The sequence below is a fragment of the Mesoplodon densirostris genome, chromosome 8 (genome assembly GCF_025265405.1).
Source record: "Mesoplodon densirostris isolate mMesDen1 chromosome 8, mMesDen1 primary haplotype, whole genome shotgun sequence".
NCBI classification, from domain to species: domain Eukaryota; kingdom Metazoa; phylum Chordata; class Mammalia; order Artiodactyla; family Ziphiidae; genus Mesoplodon; species Mesoplodon densirostris.
The window spans coordinates 56,255,099-56,276,183 of NC_082668.1; the positions used below are offsets into that span (position 1 = coordinate 56,255,099).

Sequence of the window (21,085 nt, forward strand, 5' to 3'; positions counted from 1 at the left end):
TAATTAATTAATTAATAAACTCCTACCCCCAACATCTTAAAAAAAAAAAAAATTCTAAAAAAAAAATTACAACCTGCATTAGGAGAAAAGGTAAAACTAGCACTTCTATGATAGAGAATTTTCTTCCTGAATAAATACATTTCAGGAAAAACATTGATTTGAATATAAATGTTGAATAAGTGATCATGGGCGTGGGGAAAAATGGGAAAGTGTTGCTTGAAAGGATAGAACTTGGGATGCTCTGTCCCAGGGATGCGCCTTTATTGCAGTCCTCTCTGCTTTGACCTTTCAGTCTAACTGTGCTTCCTCTCCCCCACAGAGATTCGGTTACGGAGGCTGGGTGCAGCTCCACCACCACGGCAAGGTGAGTTTCTCCCAAAGCAGGAGCGTGCCTCAGACCCACAGACATGCTGAGTCTGAAACCTTCCACCAGGCGGGCCTCTAGGAACCCCCAACTCTTCTGCCCTCCAATCGACTTTATAGTAGGCAAGGGGACAGCACTGAGGTTTCTCAAAATTATTTGCAAAAATGGGGATAACGTCAAAGAACAGCATTTAGGAAGATAAAATTGGGATTGGACAAGCCATTAAGAAATGTCTCTCTCTCCCTCTTTTTTTTTTTTTTTTTTTTTTTTGCCCTAGAACCAATTTTAGCATTGCTGTGTGTCAAGGAAGCGACCTGGCCCTCTCCACAGTTATTACATTATATTACAGCTGACCAAATAAATGGAACAGTTTAGGTTTGTGCACAGGCTGAGAAATTAAACACTGGAGGCAAAAGGGAGAAGAAGCCACTGTTAGAAAGGGTTGAGTTTGTTCAGAGGAAAGAGCGAGAGGAAGAAGGCTTGGGGCAAAGCATTCAGCCTGAGAGAGAGCTGCAAATCTAGAGCTGCACAGAGGTCAGGTCTGACTTCATTTTCAGAGGCATCACATGCCCTCGTGGAGTGCATGGGAAACCCCCCTGAGCTCCCAGTGGAGCACAGACATGACTAAGGCCCCTGGAGGACTGGTGGTGTGGGAAGACCACGTGCAGGGGTAACTCAATGCACTGTGATGAGGTGAGGACAGCTTTTGCACCAGGTACTGGAGGATGTAGACTTGGGCACCAAGGACTGGAGAAGGCCTCCTGGAAGAAGTGATGCTCATTCTGGGTCTGGAAGCAGAGGTGAAGGCTTGCCCAAGGAATAAAGGAAACTAGAAAGCAAAGACAGGGAGCAAAGGCCTGGAGATATCAAACACACGTAAGCCTAGAACTCAAGCATTTGGCTTGGGCTGGTACCAGCATTTCTCAAAGTGTGGTCTGTGGACCAGCAAGTTCAATTTCACCTGGGAACCTGGGAGAAAGGCAAATTCTTGGGCCTCACCTCAGACCTACCAAATCAGGAACGCTGAGGATAGGGCCAGCAATCTGAGTTTTGGCAAGCCTCCAGCTGGTTCTGATGCTCACTCAAGTTTGAAAACCACTGGCTCTATTCACTCACTCACTGATTTTTATTGACACCTATTTGATGCCAGGCCCACCAGTCTAGACACACGGAATATGCTGGTGAACAAGACAGACATACTCCCTGCCCTTGTGATGCTCAAATTCTAGGGGGAGACAAACAAACGTGATCACTTCAGAGAATGAAATAAAAAACAGTGCTGGAACAGGCAATGACTGGGGAGATGCATCTGGGCTGGCTGGTCGGGGAGCTAGCAAAGACTTAGAGGATGAGAAGGAAAAGCCTGGAAGAGCATCCCTGGCTGAGGGAATAGCAGTTGCAAAGCCCGCCATATGAGGAAGAGCTGTGTTCAAGGAACAGGAAGGAGGGCAGTTTGGCTGAGATGTGGTGAAAGGGGGAGATGGAAGGAAACCAGGTAGGCAGGGGCCAGATCATGGAGGGACTTGTAGCACTTGCTAAGGAGGCCGGGTTTTATTCTCAATGTAATGCAAATTCTTCGGAGGGTCTTAGCAGCTGAAAAAGGTCACCTTGTCTGATCTGTGGAGGATGGATAGAGGCAGGTAAGAGTCTGGGGCACAAAGTGGTGGGAAGAAGCTGGAGAGGTAGGCAGAAGCCTCATCAGATGGGGCCTTGGAGGATAGGTTTAGGCCTTTGTACTTGATCCTGAAGGCAGTGGGAAATCATTAAAGAGTTTTTTAAACATCAGAATCTCTGGAGCAGCCCATTTTCACCTTCATCAAAGGCCACCCACTAAGTGCCAATTTAGACACTGGGCTGCACTTCTCCCATGAAAAGTGTCAGTTCCTAGCCTGGGAGCTGATGATCTAAGCTGGCCTCAAGTCTCCCCAAAAGAGAAGACAAGCTGAGTGGAGATGATGACAAGGCCACTGGGAAGCCCCAAGTGCAGGGATGGGCAGCCTGTAATTTTTTTTTTTTTTTACTCCCTGTCCCAGGCTGCAGTTTGTAACCTTGACACTGGATTTGAATGGCCTTCATTTCATCTTGTTTCTATGTCAAAGAGACTGCAAAAACTTAACAGCAAATCTCAAAAAAAAAAAAAAAAAAAAAAAACCCAGAACAAACAAAAAGAAATCCAAGAATGAAAATATTTCCAGTCAAATCTATTACCTGATATTTCCAGCAAAACTGGATATAACAGTAGTCTTATATAACAAAACAGTGACACTTTCCTTTCCTCTGTTTCAGAAACAAAACAAACCAAAACAGAACCAAATTGGTATTTGCCTAATTACAGTAGTCAGGGATCACAGTCACTGGAAAACAACACGCAAATATATACAAATATGCAAATTCAGCTAAGAGCAATGAGAAAATCCAGCACTTTGTGGTAGAAATTTCTTTTCATTCTCCTGTATCCCTTTTGTGAACAAATCTTTTCTGTCCCCCATGAATGATTTACCTCAGAGATTCCTGTTTTCTGAAAGGTCTTTCCAGTACACTTCTCTGATCTGCCCTATTTGTTTCTCTTCTTAACCTTTGGTTTTTCAATGCTTTTGGAATGAACCAAGGGGTATTTGTTTGCCATGGTAAAGCCTTGTTCAGAACTGAAAAACAACATTTGTCCTTGGGTTGAATATTTATAATTTGGTTGAAGATTCATAAAAGTATGTACAGCCTCCTCTCAGGAGCTGCATGGGGTGGCGGCAGAATTGAGTGCTGATGGCAGGAACACCCAACAGCGTTCAAAGGAGGCCAGACACAGGACCTAGTTCAAATCCATGGGTCAGCAGCATCTAGAAACATTGCCTGAGTGTTCTTCAGGCCCTTGAAATACAAAGACACACACATGCCATTTCCATCACACTTAGCATTTTCAGACACACTATTCTGTGTGATCTTCAATCATGTTCCTGCTCTAAAAAATGATTTCCCTCTCACTGCGGAGCCAGGAAGACACTCAAATGAATAAAGAACATACAGATAGTGACAATTTTGTGCTGAGCAAAAAAGAAAATAAATAGTAAGGGAATTCAAGGGGGTGGGAAGGCCAAGGCAGGGGGCAATTCTCATGAAGATAACAAATCATAGGACTGTAGGGCTAGGGAGCATCTAGTCCAGTGTTTGACAATATGGGTTGCAACCCAACAGTGAGTCATAATATCAATTCAGTGGGCTAGGACAGCTTTAAAAATAAAATAGATTACAAAAGAAAATAGCAGAATGTATTGTTCATGGTAAGAGTAAGTGTTGTTTCATCAAACTTTTGTCTCAGTTTGTATCTGTATAAATCTTGGGTTGGCCAAAAAATTCGTTCGCCTTCTTCCGTAACACCATACCCGAACGAACTTTTCGGCCAGCCCCAATAGATATATACAGATGTAGTGGGTCACAATGGAAAATATATTTTTTAATGTGGGGTCGCAGCCAAAATCGATTGAAAGCCATTCCTCTAGTCCAATATCCTCATTTCATGCTTTTATTTTTAAGCTTAACTTTCCATTACATATGTAGAATCTGAATAAATTCTCCTTTTTATTTTTTATTCTCTTTTTACGTGCATTTATTATATGAATTAACTAACTACATGAACTGAGAAAGAGTCCCATTTGCAATGCAAATATAACATTCATACAAAAAAGGACAAAATCAAATGAAACCTTTCTTGATTTCAGGTACTTAAAAAAAATAAGGCTGTCAAATAAATTCTCCTTTTAAAATTTAAGCTGTTGAAGATAAAGCTACAGTTCCCTTGGATCAGCCCTCCCCATCCTCAAAAGTAATTCCTATTAACAGTTTGGTGGGTACCTTTCCAGACCTTTTCCTGTGATTTTACTTATACATACATGTACCTATTAAAAAGGACACAGTATTATTTAATATGTTTATGTACATATTTTTTAGCTAAGTCAATCAGGTTCCAAACAGAAAACAAACAGCATACTTAGAATATTCTGAAAAGGGTTAATAAAGAGCCTACTTATAAAGGTGTAGGAGTGGGATGAAGCTGTGAAGGTAGGCAGGTGTTGGATGACGAAGGGTCTTAGGCCAGGTTAAGGAGTTTAGATTTTACCTTTAGGGCAACAAGAATCGATTCATGAGTTTTAAGCAGAGATCTGATAGCGAGGTCTGATTTAGGGTTTTAAGAGTTTACTTGGCTGCTTTGTGGAGACTGGGTTGGAGGGGAGCAAGAGTGAAAGCAGCAAGAGATGAGGCTGGAGGCTGGAGCAGTCATTCAGGTGAGAGAGTATGGGGCTTGGACCAGAGCTGGAGCAGTGGAGATGGAGAGAAGTGGACCCTTGCAGCGTCCATTCTGGAGACAGAATTAACGGCATTGGGAAATGGATGGGATGGTGACATGTCAAGCCGAGGGAAGTGAGAAAATGATGTAGTCTCAGAGGGATGAGAAAGATAATGCTGATATCAAAGGACAGAAGCAGCCAAGCCAGGAGGACAAGCAGATCTGGGGGAGAGAGCAGTAGGCTGAGTGAATAGAGCTGGAGGTGGTTGTAATAGAGCCTCCGTGGAGCTGTCCTTCAGAACCTCGTCATGTGGGACAGAGGCTGCTTCATGGTGACAGTGTCTGGGCCATTTCTGCCACCTTTGTACCTCAAGCCCAACCAGCCTGGCAGCTTGCATAGTCTAGAGGGAGAGCCTGAGTGGGGACTGGGGGCAGGGGGAGGAGAATGGAATCTGATATGAAATACTGGATTTTAAAATACATTTCTTCTTTTTTCCCTCTGTGCTAGTTTTTTCCTTGTTGTCTATCCATTCTGTGTGTAATAGTTTGCATCTACTAACCCCAAACTCCAAGTCTATCCCTCCCCCACCTCCCCTCCCCCTTGGAAACCATAAGTTTGATCTCTCTGTGAGTCTGTTGCTGTTTTGTAGATAGGTTCATTTGTGTCATATTTTAGATTCCACAGATAAGTGGTATCATATGGTATTTGTCTTTCTCTGCCTGACTTACTTCACTTAGTATGACAATCTCTAGTTGCATCCATGTTGCTGCAAATGGCATTATTTCATTCTTTTTTATGGCTGAGTAGCATTCCTTTGTATATATATACAACATCTTATTTATCCATTCATCTGTCAATAAACATTTAGGTTGTTACCATGTCTTGGCTATTGTGAATAGTGCTGCTATGAATATAGGGGTGCATGTATCTTTTTGAATTACAGTTTTGTCCGGATATATGCCCAGGAGTGGAATTGCTGTATCATATGGTTAATTCCATAAAATACATTTTTAATGATACACAATACCAGACATTTGAAATACCAGCCATATTTGAACTCATTTGCAGATAGTATTAGAACTAGAACTTAAGAATCAGAAGTGTCAGAAGTGAAGTTTCTTGGGAATCAGACTCTGAGATGGAGATGAGCATGCAGAAGGTTTATCAGGAAGTGCTCTTAGAATGGACATCACTGAAAGGGAAAAGAAGGAACCAGGATAAAACAGAGGGCAATGTTGAGCTGTGATGTAGTCTCAGTGGAGGCCTCAGCTGACCCTACAAAAAGCTCTAAAGCTAACCTCCAGAGTTGTCCCAAGTTGGGGGGTGAGGGCAAAGAAGAGGGGCCTTTACATCTCTGTGGCAGTCAGTCATTGGAAGTGGGCTTCCCTGGAAATAAAGCAGGACTTTAAGGGTAAGTGATTTATACATAGGATCCAGGTTTCCTGACTGCTGTAGTTATCATGACTTCTACTACCCCATGCTGTTCTGGCTTAAAAAACATTAGAGGTATATTTGAAATGAGTTATCTGGGTGGCGATGGATGGTTGGAGAATTCTTTAATTAAAATAAAAATAATTTTTAAAAACCTTGGTTTTCTTTCAAGAGTTTATAAAAAAACAGAATTTGTTTCTGAGTTGAATAATTTAGAGCAGCTTGCTCCAATTACTTGATTATTAGTTAAGTTTAAGATCTTGGTTGATGTTGGGATCAATGTTAAAAACAGAACCTAAGAGACCCCCCAATCCCTCCCCTAGCAGCAAGTGCTGACTTCTGAGGCCCATTTATACCCCTGCAGGGATCCTGGGTTCCTAAATATCACGTGAGAGGGATCAAGAATTGATTCTTCACAATAACTGTCAGGTCCCAAAATTCTGGTTGAAAAAGCAAAGAGAGGGCTTCCCTGGTGGCACAGTGGTTGAGAGTCCGCCTGCCGATACAGAGGACACGGGTTCGTGTCCCAGTCTGGGAAGATTCCACATGCCACAGAGCGGCTAGGCCCGTGAGCCATGGCCGCTGAGCCTGCGTGTCCGGAGCCTGTGCTCCGCAACGGGAGAGGCCACAACAGTGAGAGGCCCGCGTACCGCAAAAAAAAAAAAAAAAAAGCAAAGAGAACTGGGAGCCTATTGGGGCACAGCTGCCCTGTGGTAATTTTCACTGAGAAAGAGCTCCCCTGACAGTTGCTGTCATTCATTTGCCTTACCATGGATCCAGCATAAAGGGTGTGGAGGGAAAAGTTTAGTAAGTCTGATTCTCCTGCAACATAATTAGGGCAACCCCCCAAAAAGACTGGACTCCTTAGGAAATTATAGTAATTAACATTTGCTTACTAAATAGACACCAATTACCAAATATCAGCCTGACAGGGTGGAAAATGGCTTCATGAACCTGGATTCTTTTCCCAGTTCTATACCACTAAGTGCTCTATAGCAGCTAAGCTCTATACCACCGCATCTCATGGACTCAATGGTAAATGCAAGAGTTGAACAGAAGAAATGATCCATTTCTGCTTTAACATGTTCTGCTTTGTCTGAAACCAAAACTTACTTGTGCACCTCCCAGAGAAACCCAATTTCCTCCCTTGCTATTGATAGTATATGGTAAAATCTGGCCATTGGATGAATCTAGAGACTGTCATACAGAGTGAAGTAAGTCAGAAAGAGAAAAACAAATATCGTATATTAACGCATATATGTGGAACCTAGAAAAATGGTACAGATGAACCGGTTTGCAGGGCAGAAATTGAGATGCAGATGTAGAGAACAAACGTATGGACACCAAGGGGGGAAAGGGGCAGGGGGGTGGGGGTGGGGGTGCTGTGATGAATTGGGAGATTGGGATTGACATGAATACACTGATGTGTATAAAATAGATAACTAATAAGGACCTGCTGTATAAAAAATAAATTAAAAACAAAAACAAAATCTGGCCATCATTCGTTAAGCAAGCTCTCTGGACTGTACTAAGTTCTTTACAAACATTCTATTATTGAATCTTCTGTATCATTCTGTGTTCTTAGTTGCAAACAGCAGAATCCACTCTAGCTAGTTTAATTAGAGAAGCAGCTCACAGACTTCCTGGGAAGGCCAGAGATCAAGCTCAGATGCTGTGCTAACAGAAACAATGCCCAATACCTGGCCGGGGACCTGTTCTAGCAAGGCTGTGAGACAGGAAGCTCATGTTGACGATGCTGAGATCGGAGACCAAAGCACTGCAGCTTCTGCTCCAGCCATGTCTGACACCTCAGGCAACACCCCTTATTAAAAGACTCTGGGTTCTGCAGAGTCCCTGCTTCCTCACAGGGCTCACTTCCAAATCAAAGTCACACATGGGGGCTTCTGATTGGCAGAGCCTAGAGCACAGGCCAGTGCCCCTGCTACAAGGGGAGCTGGGAAAGTGAATTCTGAATTCCCCCTCAGGAAGTGGGAATCATAATGTGAAAATATCTTCACATATAGGAAGTGTTCCAAGGATGCTGGGTGGCTACAAGCATGACAAATAAAACGGTCCACGTTTTACAGACAGAAAAAGTGAAGGTTAAACTCAGAAGGGCTGTAACTTAGCCAGTTATACGGCTAGTAATTTAATGAGATTTAAGCCCCTATCTATTGAAATGCAGAGACCACGCTCTTCAGCACTTTGCTACACTGGGTATTTTATGGTAATTAAGCTTTCCTAGTAAGAAGCAAAAGAAAAAACTTCTAATTGCCAAATGAGACTTTGTTTCTCAACTTTTTCTCTTTTACCAGCACCCCTCTCCACTCCCTTCTTCACCAAATAAAAAGATGTGTTCCTATATTCTATTTGCGCAATCAGTATCAGCACTCTTGCTTGCAAACAAAAGAAACAAAGAATGGTTAGTTTAAGCAGAAAAGGAATTTGTTGAAAGTATTTTAAGCCCCTCAAGAATTACAAAATGCTTAGGGAACCACACTCAAATGTGCAGGTGACTGAAGGCACGGCCAAGGCCATCCACAGGCACAGCCCAGTTAGGACACTGCCACCAGCACCACTGCCAATGGACGTACCTCATGGTCACTGCTGGGATCAATACTGGCAGCATAGGGGCCTCCCTGGTGGCGCAAGTGGTTGAGAGTCCGCCTGCCGATGCAGGGGATACGGGTTCGTGCCCCGGTCTGGGAGGATCCCATATGCCGCGGAGCGGCTGGGCCCGTGAGCCATGGCCGCTGAGCCTGCGCGTCCGGAGCCTGCGCGTCCGGAGCCTGTGCTCCGCAACGGGGGAGGCCACAACAGTGAGAGGCCCGCATACTGCAAAAAAAAAAAAAAAAAAAAAAATACTGGCAGCATAAACTCAACTGTTCTTGTCTTTTTGCATCACTTGATTTTGATTCACAACAAAGCATTGATCCGTCAAGTTTGGGACAGGAGAGCAAGTATTTGGGTTTTAGTAGAGGGAGGCTGGGCCCTACCTCTACCAGTACTCTTGCAGGAGAGTCCCCAGTCCAGGAAGGTGGTTCAGGTGCTGTCAGTGTCAGCAAAGAATCAGAACTGAGGCAAATCAATCATGATGTCCTGATCTCAGAGACTCGGCTCTGCCTGGGTATAGATACCTGTCATAGTTACACAAGTCACTTGCTTACTGACCTATTCCCCAGTCTGTGAGCAATGAAAACATGGATGTGAGGGTTTGCTCATGCTTGGGAGATGTGCACAGGCTGCCGCGCTTAAAGGTGAAAAGTGCTCAGCCTCCTCCATGAAGGAGATGGGGAAGGTCTAGTCCTTGGATCAGAAAGATAAAGAAGGAAGCTGTAGCAAGACCTGAGCACAAGCCAAGAGGAAGAGGAGGAGGGCAGAGAACTCCATCAAGCACAGCTCAAGGCCTTTGATCACCACAGGGCCCAAGGGCAATCTTGAGGCTCTGAAGCACCACCAGAGGTCATGTGTCCTTAAGCAGGGGAACGTCGGGAGACAGCCCAGTCTCTAACTAACCATACATCACTAATACTAAGAATAACTAACACTCAACATGTGTCAGACACTCTACTAAATGCTTTATAAAGAGTATCCCATTTCATGCTCACAAGATCCCTTTAAGGTAAGTCATATTATTATAACTATCTTAAAAATGAGCCACAACTCAGAAGTTTCTAGACAGAACAGCTAGCGGGACAGAGTCTGAGACTCCACAGATATTTGATGTCACAAAGCAGAAGAAACCATGGAGCCATGGCTAAATGGGACGAGTTTGAACTAATCTGTGCCATCTGCCAAAATGATTTAAAGTAAGTGGTCATTATCGACTCTGACCATGACTCTGTCCCACCCATCTTGTTCTCTGGGCCAAAAGCAGTCCACATCCAATGTATGAGTGCCTTGTATGCTGGGTGGTAAGCTGGAAGCAATACCTCCTCATGGAGCTGAAGAGGCTGCAATGAAGGCAGGGTAACTGAAGAACCAAGAATCTTCTTTCCTCCCCAAAGCAACCACTGACCTGTCACTCCAACTAAGCCTGGTCGAGAGAAGAAGGCTGTGCCCCAGTTATGCCAAATCCTCCAGGAGATCCAAGGAGTCCAGCACGGATACCTCAAATTTAAATAACAGAGAGAGAAAGATATTCAGATGTTCCAAATACAAGATCACTGCAGAGCATAATAATAATAACATCTGAATGAAATCATGTCATTTGCAGCAACATGAATGGACCTAGAGATGATCATACTAAGTGAAGTAAGTCAGAGAGAGAAAGACAAATATCATATGATATCACTTATATGTGGAATCTAAAATGTGACAGAAATGAACTTGTCTACAAAACAGAAACAGACACACAGACAGAGAGAACAGACTTGTGGTTGCCAAGGGGGAGGCGGGGTGGGAGAAGGATGATGGAGTGGGAGTTTGGGATTAGTAGATGCAAACTATTACATATAGGATGGATAAACAACAAGGTCCTACTTTATAGCACAGGGAACTATACTCAATATCCTGTGATAAACCATAAGGGAAAAGAATATGAAAAGGAATGTAGGGCTTCCCTGGTGGTGCAGCAGTTGAGAGTACGCCTGCTGATGCAGGGGACACGGGTTCGCGCCCCGGTCTGGGAAGATCCCACATGCCACGGAGTGGCTGGGCCTGTGAGCCATGGCCGCTGAGCCTGTGTGTCCGGAGCCTGTGCTCCGCAATGGGGGAGGCCACAACAGTGAGAGGCCCGTGTACTGCAAAAAAAAAAAAAAAAAGAAAAGGAATGTATATATAACTGAATCACTTTGCTGTACAGGAGAGATTAACACAACATTGTAAATCAACTATATATCAATAGGGGACTCCCCTGGTGGTCCAGTGGTTAAGACTCTGTGCTTCCAAATGTAAGGGGCACGGGTTCAATCCCCGGTCAGGGAACTAAGATCCCACAGGCCAACACGGTGCAGCCAAAAAAAAAAAAACTATACATCAATAAATTTTAAAATAATAATAAAATATTAATATCTACAAATAATAATAATAATAATAACCTTTGGCTTATGGAACCTCTGCCCAGCCAGCTCAAGTACTCTGTTCTTCGTCTCTGTGGACGGGAATCTGCCTTAATTTCTTCCTTTTCTCACAGTCTTTCCAATCTCCATGCTTATGACCTAATTTTTTGGTGGTAGATTACTAACTTGTCTTTTTTCCTCAACTATATATCCTTAAAGTTTTACATCAGTCAGAGAAAGTATATTGCCCACCTTAGGTGCTACATAAATATTTGTTTTATAAATTGAAAAAAAAAACTGAGAAAACTGAGGCTCAGAGATGTTGTTTAACTTGCTCATGGTCACACAGTAAGTGGCAGAATAGGGATTTGAACCTTAGCAGTCTGATTTCAGGGACCTGGATCAGAACTTTTCCCTTTTCTTTAGGGATCAGCAACAGGAGGCCCAATTTAGAGGCCGCTGCCGTGCTCCACACAGCCACTTAGTTTGCACCTCCCCACCCCCACACTGAGTATTAAAAGGTAGTGTACAAGGCAGGCATGATGCCTGGTAGAGGTAGCAGCTCAGAACCAAATTTCACATATGCTGCTAGACTGATTCACTGCATGGCCTGCCTCCTCCTGCAGGTGTTGACATCAGCGGGCCCTGCTCTGCTAGACAAATTATTTACTCTCACTATCCATCTGTTGCTTCTCTATAAAACAAGTGGGTTGGACTAGATGGTCTATCTCAGAGGTCCTTTCAATTCTAAAATGTTATGAATCTAGAGTTTTCCAAATGCTGGGCCATCCTCTTGGGTCTTGGAGCCAGAGGTTCTGGCAAGGTGACTTACACAATCCTCAGTTGTGTAGTCCCAAAAGGCCGTGACCATGACCTTGTTCTCTCTGTGTCCAGCCACTGACACCCACAGAGCACACCCCTTCAAATCCAAGCCAATATTAAGGCACAAGGACAAAAAGTTGAGTTCTATTAAATAAACAGATTTCTACTTCTTTGAGGATTAAGTAAAAAAACCCTGAAAAGGTTAGGGGAGAACCACATTCCAAAGCATACAAGGAAGGATTAATCTAAGTCAGCTTAGGTCACCTTTCGCTGATGTGAGTTTTCTGACTTAGGGAGAAGCAAAGATGCTGAAAGATGGGAAGGTCTTCAGAGTGGTCCAAGAGAACTGCTGGGACCCAGAAGTTCGCCTTAGAGAAATGGACCAAACAGGTACATCCGATGAGAAACACTACCAATGTTTGCATCTGATGTAAGAGGCATGTCTACCGCTAAAGTCTGTTGATCACTTTAGGTGATTTATGTGATGGCAACTTCTGATCTCCTTTTTTCCTCCAAGCCAGGCTGTTCCAGCTTCACTGGGGGAGGGATGGCACCTTCCACAATGATGCTTTTGGAGTGTGGATTTAAAATTTTTTGAAATTAGTTATACCCTGTTTTAAAGTAGAATGCTGTATTATCCAAAAGATAAAAGTGGTATTTTATTATTTAAAAAATTTTAAGTTCAAATGCATAGCATTTACTTATTATAGAGCCAATTAAAACAGTAAAAATAAGAGTTCACAGATTAAGGATGCCAAGTGCCTGGTTAGTCAGATTCAGGATCTGATTTCCTTCTGTAGTTTCTTTTGGTGCACAGTACACAGAATGTCCCCACTGACACATAAGGGGTGGAAACGGGAGCAGTTTACCAAAAAGTTAATCATGTAATCTCAGAATACTCTACAATGAAACCAATCCAGAAATTTGAAAGGGGAGAATTAGGAAATTTTTGTTTCCAAGCTGAGTCACTAAAAATTTCTAAGAACTGCTCGCATTCCTCATCCCATATTTTAAAATCAAACAAATCCCCATAATTTAAAAGAATTATGAAAGCCTATCTAAAATATGGTATGATGGGTAGGGGATAAGATAAAATAAAATAAAATAAAACATAATAAAATAGTAAAATAAAAATGTGGCATGACAGCCACATTGTGCTTTCACTTGTTACTACCTGGTTGACCGTGCCATCAAGGAGAGTGTGCTCCAACAAGAGAACCCAGCCTTCTGGACACACATGGGATCTGCCCAGAGACTGTGATGGAGAACTCCCCATGACAACACTGTCAGGCCTAAATTTTGACATCAGTGGTCTAGATTTAATCCAGAAAACAAACAATTCATACACACAAATAAAAGAGCCCTTTAGAACTACCACCTTCCTAACCAAGGACAAATGTATAAGAAGTTCAAAAATACACACAGAGGGCCTCCCTGGTGGCGCAGTGGTTGGGAGTCTGCCTGCCGATGCGGGGGACGCGGGTTCGTGCCCCGGTCCCGGAGGATCCCGCATGCCGCGGAGCGGCTGGGCCCGCGAGCCATGGCCGCGGGGCCTGTGTGTCCGGAGCCTGTGCTCCGCAGCGGGAGAGGCCGCAGCGGTGAGAGGCCCGCGTACAGCAAAAAATAAAAAAATAAAAAAATAAAAAAAAAAAATACACACAGAGATGGCAGGAGACATTTTATTCCAAGGTCTGCATAAAACAAGTTAATAGATATCAGCCCCAAATAAGGAGGTGGTCTCTGGCATGTTAGAATTTGGTATAGCTACTTTAGGCTAGATATTGCTTTATAGATTTTTTAAAATAATTAAAAGTACATCTAAATTGCATTCAAATTGAACTTTGTGGAAAGCCTGAAGCACTTCTGTAGACCATTCCATAGAACATAGTATATATGTCCCTGTACTAGAATGGGGGTGGTAGGGGCACTGAGAGAGAACAGCTTCTCAGACTGACAGCAAAGACCAAGGTCTTACTCTAAATGTGAAGCACAAGCAGCTCCCACCTCTCAAGGAGAAAACTAGTAGAAAGGAGACTCAGATGACTGGTGTCAGAACCATTGATCACGACTGCAGTTTAGGTGAAGAGTGTCTCCTTTGGTTTTTGTTGTTTGTTTCATTCCACAGCTATCCTTAAGAGGACAGTCAAGTCTAACCCTTGCTGAGCATTTTCCTTTGTGCCAGGTACTGTTCTCAGCACCTGACATGTATTAACTCAATTCCTATAACAACAACAACATCCTATAGATGCCAACAATGGGCATCTATTATTATGCCCATTTTACAGATGAAGAAACTGAGGAACAGAGGTTAAGCAATTTGTCCAAGATCGCACAACTTGTAGGGGGAAAGCCGAGATTTGAACCCAGGCAGTCTGGACCCAAGTGCTTAAAAAGTGTATCCTACTGCCTCTGCCGAGGTAAGAAAATGATAAAGGCACAGCACAGAAGGTTCCAGCAAGCCATGCCATCTTCATAGGGAGAAAAATATAATTGCAGTCCCTGGTTTACTTCATCACATCTCTATGTGGCAGGCATTGTTGTACCTAGTGCCACCTGAGGGGTATTAGGAAGTGAAGTGATTTGCTCGGGATCACACAGCAGTAAACGGCAGAGCTAGAATTGTACCTAGGACTGTCTCTCTCATTCCATCACTTTTCCCAAGGGAGCTTTTCCCAAGCCTCCCTCAGGATGAGAATTGCCTGGGGTGTTCATTAAAACTTTTTTTCAGGGCCCATCCACTGAGTCACAGTTTCCAAAAGAGGGCCTAGGAATTTGTTTTTACAGTGTTCTCTTCCCTCCACTCCCTGGCCCCTAGCCATTTTACTCAGCAGGTGAGTCTGGGGAACACTGTGCTATTGCCAAACTGTTAAACACCACTTTTAAAAAAATCAGCTCTAATTGGGTTAGACTTGTTTTTTTCCCCTCTTGATTCCCAGAAACCAAAGAACATGTATCCAAATCAACCAACACATAAATAATGTAATTTACTATGTTAATATAAAATATGGTGACAAGTGATGGCCACTGGGGTATACAGAAGGTGCAAGGCTGGACAGCAGCCTCATCCCACCACTTGCAGGCCATGTGATCTAATCTATAAAATTAAATACAGTAATGTAAGAAAAAGCATTTGTGTAAATGTAAAGATTTTACAATTGAACGGCATTTATCTGTTGTATACTAATCACTGAATACAAATCATATCTGTGACAATGTTTAACAATGCTCTCTAATCAAACGCTGTAGTGTCTAGTCCTCACTAAACAATGATTTATTTATTCATATATTGGGTATGTTAAGGATAGAACATGGACAGACAGGTTCATGTGGTGTTGAAATTCAAGTAGGGCACAGCACAGGATAAATAACCAGAGTCATGACAGACTGTAATAAGTTGTCAGAAAAGGAAAGGAACAGAACAATGGGATAGAGAGTGGATGGAGTTGGGGAAGGCCTCTCTGAGGATCTGATATTTGAACGGAGACCTTAGGGTAAAAAGGAGCTCGTCCTGTGATGAGCCATAAGGAGGGCATTCCAGGCAGATGGAACAGCAGTGCAAGGGTCCTGGGGCAGGAAAGCACTCCAAAGAACAGGCAGGAGGCCTATGAAGCTCAACGTGAGCCCCCCGGAGAGACGGAGCCTTATAGACCGTGTTCAAGTTTGGAGTTTACTCTGAATGTGATGAAAAGTGCTTGGAAGTTTTGAGCAAGGGAGTGACTTGATCTAAGTTTTAACCCTTACCCTGGCTTCCAAGTGTAGAACAAACTGTAAGAGGACAGGAGTGGTAGTCGAAGAGCAGCTCAGAAGCTTCTGCAGTGGTCCACGTAGGAAATACTGGTGGCTTTGACCAGGCAGTGGCAGGGGATGGGGAGAGGTGAGCACATGAAAGGAACTGGAATAGAGCTAATAGGACTTGCTGTTGGGTTGGACATCGGCATGAGGGAAAGAGGAGCCACCATTGCTTTGGCAGCATCTCTCCTGATAACCCAGCTCCAGGAGTGTGAAGATAAGAGATTCTAGGCATCCTGGATGCTGGATTCTGGAACCACACTCAGGGTCTCATTCTGGGCATTCCAGACAGTGGGACTCTACCCATGCTCACTTGGGAGATGAATTAAAGGGGCCAGGAAGGTGCCTGAGAAATACACTCTGTCATGCATGACCTAAGATGAAAAGCCCTAAAAAATTGATTGGGAAATGTCTTGCTTAAAACTTCACAGGAAGGAGGGTTGGAAAAAACCTTTAAAAATTTGCTTTTTAGTTTTTCTTGAATGATCTCACTTCTGTCCAGCCTTTACTCCTCTCCTTAGAACTGACGCTGAGGGATGAGGGAAGCCTGAGACAGAGACCCTGCAAGAAGTGGAACAGGGAGAAGCAGCGAGGGAGGGGAGAGAGCAAGGACGGTGGGACGGAGACTTGCTGGGCTCCTCGGCCCTGGGAAATGTCAGAGTGCCCGGGCCATTCTTCTCATTAGCTTTGCCTTTGTGTCTGTGTCTAGGAGTGACCGTGCAAGCCCTTTCCACGGTTCCCGTCATGTTTAGCTACTGGGTGAGTGTGAAACCTCAATCCATCTCCTTGGTGGGCGAAGGCTCACTCACGTCCAGCTCCCTAGCAAGCAGACAGATGCCTCAAGTCTCAAACATTGCCCACCCAACTCTCCACCCCTTCAGAGATCAGCAGGGCCCCTCAGCTTCTCACACCGCACCATCCCCTCCCAGGCCTGTCTTCCTAGTCATGTCCTTGCTCTAGACCTGCATGGTCCAGTATGGTAGCCAATGGCTGCAGGTTGCTATGTGACTCCAACTGCATTTCCACTGGACAGCACAGTTCTAGACTCAACCTTAATCTCCATCAGAACTGACCTGTCTGCTGACTCATTCCTGCCGTGCCTGGCTCAGTAATTGACAAGCCAGCTTATTCAAAAGTGATAATGATTTTGAGGCGGTGGAAGTGATGATAATGGCCTAATATGTTGCCTCTCCCATGGAAATATACAATTCAAAACAGGATTCCTAGAGTTGGATGCCTTGCCCCAAGTGATTAAGTCTTGAGTGCTAAAAGTTTCAGGCATGATGGCAAGCCTGTGGAAACACATTTTTGTACACAGTTGGGGGTGCACTAAGCACCCTCTCAACCAAATAAACATTCACACGTGTTGTGATTTAATAAGCAATGGAAATACCACCTGCTCACACTTACTTCCTCCACCTGTGCTCATAATTCTAGTATTAGTGATTCAATCCTTATCTGTTCCTATCATGAGATTCACTACTTAAAATAAAAATCCCCTAAGACCTCGAGATACCTGAATTTACCAGACTGGGTGCTATTCTGACTGCGCAACTGGGATTGCAGGCCAATACCAAATTCTTAGCAGTGGGGTGGGATGATGTTGAAAGATAGCAATAGCAGAGAGATTACTCTTGAGTGTCACTGCCAACAGGAAGGACATGGAGAAGGACAGACAGGAACAGGAGAGGTCCATAAGCAGCTCGGCATCCTCTGAGGACGCGTGACAAGGAGGTGCCGTGAAATCCGGCACTCACCAGGCCCAGCTCCTGGGGTTGGGAGGGGGGATGCCTAGGTGTGCAGCCCTGCAGACTCCCGTCTGCAGTTGGTGGGCTGGCCCACCCTCATTCCATGTCTAGTGTAGGATTCCAGGCCCTTCTGATTACAGTCCCAGTTTTTCTAATTAATCAGCAATATGCTAGCAGTTTCCTTTGCCTTGGCAATGACTGGCTTCTGGGTCTCCTGTGGCCAAGGCCTAACTCAGGCTGTGCTTCAGCTTTCTGAGGGGTAAAACCACTGAGAGTGACAAATGACTGAGCCCTGAGGAGGTGTTGATCAGAGTAAATATCTAAAGAAGTAAGTTTTGAACCATGTGCTTTCCTTTACCTGTCTCCACCAGGCAAAACCTCAGGACACTTTAGAGCTGTGCCAGCTTCTAAACAATGACCTAGCTGCCACCATTGCAAGCCACCCAAGGAGGTTTGTGGGTCTGGGGACATTGCCCATGCAGGCCCCTGAGCTGGCGGTCAAGGAGTTGGAGCGCTGTGTGAAGGAGCTGGGCTTTCCGGGGGTTCAGATTGGCTCCCACATCAACAAGTGGGACCTGAACGCCCAGGAACTCTTCCCAGTGTACGCGGTGAGTACGTGGCGCTTACTCTCGGAGCGTGGCCGGGCGCTGTGCTGGGTGTCCCTGGGTGGGAGAGATGCCTGACGACATGCTAGATGTAGGGGGAAATGTGGAAAGAGCTCCCCCAAATAAGCGGGCCATCCTACTAGAAGAGGGACAAGTGGAAATGCTTCCCAGGCCAGCCCTAAGTTAACCCAGTGAAATCTCTCTTCTTTCTAGCCCCCTTGCTCTCCTTTTAAAGTTTCACTTGGAATAAAATAGATAACCAACCAGAACCTACTGTATAGCACAGGCAACTCTGTTCAATATTCTGTAATAACCTAAATGGGAAAAGAATTTGAAAAAAAATAGATACATGTATATGCTCAACTGAATCACTTCGCTGTACACCTGAAACTAACACAACATTGTTAATCAACTGTGCTCCAATATAAACTAAAAATTAAATAATAATTTTTTAAAATAAAGAGGTTATGTAAACAGTAAAAAAAAAAAGTTTCATTTGGAAGTCAAAATACTACCCTCATCACAGCCACTGTGCAAAAGAATCAGGTTAATGACATACCCCAAAGTATTTGTTTTTGCTTTGGAAAAAAATTCTTATCATTTTTCAAAATTATGAAATAATTTAGAAGAATCTGCAGAAAATACAAAAAAGTTTAAAGAGGAAAACAGCTATACATAAAATAAATAAGCATCAAGGACTTACTCTATAGCACAGGAAATTATACCCAATATCTTGTAATAACCTATAATGGAATATAATCTGCAAAAAACAAACAAACCAAATCACTATGCTGTACACCTGAAACTAACACAATATTGTAAATGAACCATACTTTAAATAAATAAATAGGAAAACAAAAAGAACCCATAATTCTGCCACCCAAAGATGAGTAAACACTGTTAATAGTACATTTCATTTATCTTTTTTTTTTTCTTTTTTTTTTTGCGGTAAGTGGGCCTCTCACTGTTGTGGCCTCTCCCATTGCGGAGCACAGGCTCCGGACGCACAGGCTCAGTGGCCATGGCTCATGGGCCAAGCCGCTCCGCAGCATGTGGGATCCTCCCGGACCGGGGCACAAACCCGTGTCCCCTGCATCGGCAGGCGGACTCTCAATCACTGCGCCACCAGGGAAGCCCCATTTATCTTTTTATTTGCATACATCTGCATATTTTATATTTTAATGAAATTGGAAATACACTATACATGTGATTTTTTTATAATGTTTTTTATTTTTTTAATTTTTGGCTGCATTGGGTCTTTGACGCTGTGTGCAGGCTTTTCTCTAGTTGCAGCGAGCAGGGGTTACTCCTCGTTGTGGTGCGCAGGCTTCTCATTGTGGTGGTTTCTCTTGTTGCGGAGCACGGGCTCTAGGCATGCAGGCTTCAGTAGTTGTGGCACATGGGCTCAGTAGTTGTGGCTCGCGGGCTCTAGAGCGCAGGCTCAGTAGTTGTGGTGCACGGGCTTAGGGGCTCTGCGGCATGTGGGATCTTCCTGGACCAGGGCTCAAACCTGTGTCCCCTGCATTGGCAGGCAGATTCTTAACCACTGTGCCGCCAGGGAAGCCCCTTATACATGTGATTTTGTATCCTAATTGAGAATTTCCAACCTAAGTGAAAATTCTCTCAATGCATGATTTTAAAATAACTGCATAATATTCCAATATATGGATATGTTTTATTTAACCAACCCGCAATTAAGATACTTTTTAAGCCATATATTTTTTAAATGTAGTATAATAAAAATATGCAACAAAAATAATATCATCAAAATGTTAACATTTGATGAAACTAGATGGTAAATATATGGGTGTTCATTTTAGTTGTTTATAACTTTCTATATTTGAAATATTGCATAATGAGATAGATTTTCAAAAACACAGTGCCATCCATTTCTGAAATATCCAACAGAAGTGTCCATAGTTCCATGGTCCTCTCTACCTTCTGTTCTTTCTGTACATAAATCTGCTTTCCTTAATTCCAGGATTCAAGATGCATAATTCTTTACTCAATTGCATTTTTAAAAAATTTCTTGGGCTTCCCTGGTGGCGCAGTGGTTGAGAATCTGCCTGCCAAAGCAGGGGACACGGGTTCGAGCCTTGGTCTGGGAGGATCCCACATGCTGCAGAGCAACTAGCCCCGAGAGCCACAATTACTGAGCCTGCGTGTCTGGAGCCTGTGCTCCACAACAAGAGAGGCCCTGATAGTGAGAGGCCCACGCACCGCGATGAGGAGTGGCCCCCACTTGCCGCAACTAGAGAAAGCCCTTGCGCAGAAACGAAGAGCCAACACAACCATAAATAAATAAAATTTTTTAAAAAAAATTCTTACTTGCCTCCTAGAATTATAATAGTATCACTTTCTGTTATTTTCACTGTAAATGCAAAATCTTCAATAATGAATTAAGTAGATGTTGGTAGACGCATCAGGCAATATAATCACTGATCATTTATTCATTTAATATTTATTGAGCTCTGACTACATGCAGAATGCATTCCATGTTTGTATCTGTGGACACTGCCCACCAGTTGGGGGACTGCCTGTTAAATTGCCTCCTAATGATTTAGTTAATGTTAATGTTCCTCTAAATATCAAACTCCCAGAAGATTATTGGCTGCAGTGGCTGAACTGATCCAGTGAATGTTTTCTAGAAACTTTAATGAGCTCTGAAAGAGGATGTATTTACTTGTGCATCCAAATTGTTTCAGCACAGTATGAGCAAGCCTTCAGCTGTAGGTCATTTTAGTATTCACTGGAATCGGCTTTATGAATTACTAAGGGCCTCAGAAAGCAACAGCAGCCCATTGGGGTCCAAATGGATATTTTCATTTATGTGACCAGCTCAATCAATCATTCTAACTAGGCTGTTTTGGGGGCTACCAGTCTCTGTGGGGATTCAAAAGAGCATCCTAGCCCCATCTGACTTGTGATGTCCTGGGGTTGGTGGCACATTTGTTTGGTTAGCAAGATTTGCCAGCCTTAACACTATCTAACTTGCGTCAGTAACGTGCTGAAACAAATGAGAGGAGTTTCTGTGAGCCAAGCTGGC

General features: G+C 43.6%; 1 protein-coding gene across 2 annotated transcripts in view; it reads left to right on the plus strand.

The window, feature by feature from the left end:
- ACMSD (aminocarboxymuconate semialdehyde decarboxylase) overlaps positions 1-21,085 on the plus strand; it is a 64,632-nt gene that overhangs the window by 6,868 nt on the left and 36,679 nt on the right. The window contains exons 2-5 of one of the 2 annotated variants that reach the window (XM_060107125.1): positions 320-364; positions 12,191-12,287; positions 16,396-16,445; positions 17,806-18,042. In XM_060107125.1, coding sequence (XP_059963108.1) covers positions 320-364; positions 12,191-12,287; positions 16,396-16,445; positions 17,806-18,042 — 429 coding nt within the window. Of the gene's footprint in view, positions 1-319; positions 365-12,190; positions 12,288-16,395; positions 16,446-17,805; positions 18,043-21,085 lie in introns of those variants that run through there. The other variant, XM_060107126.1, reaches the window with a different exon arrangement.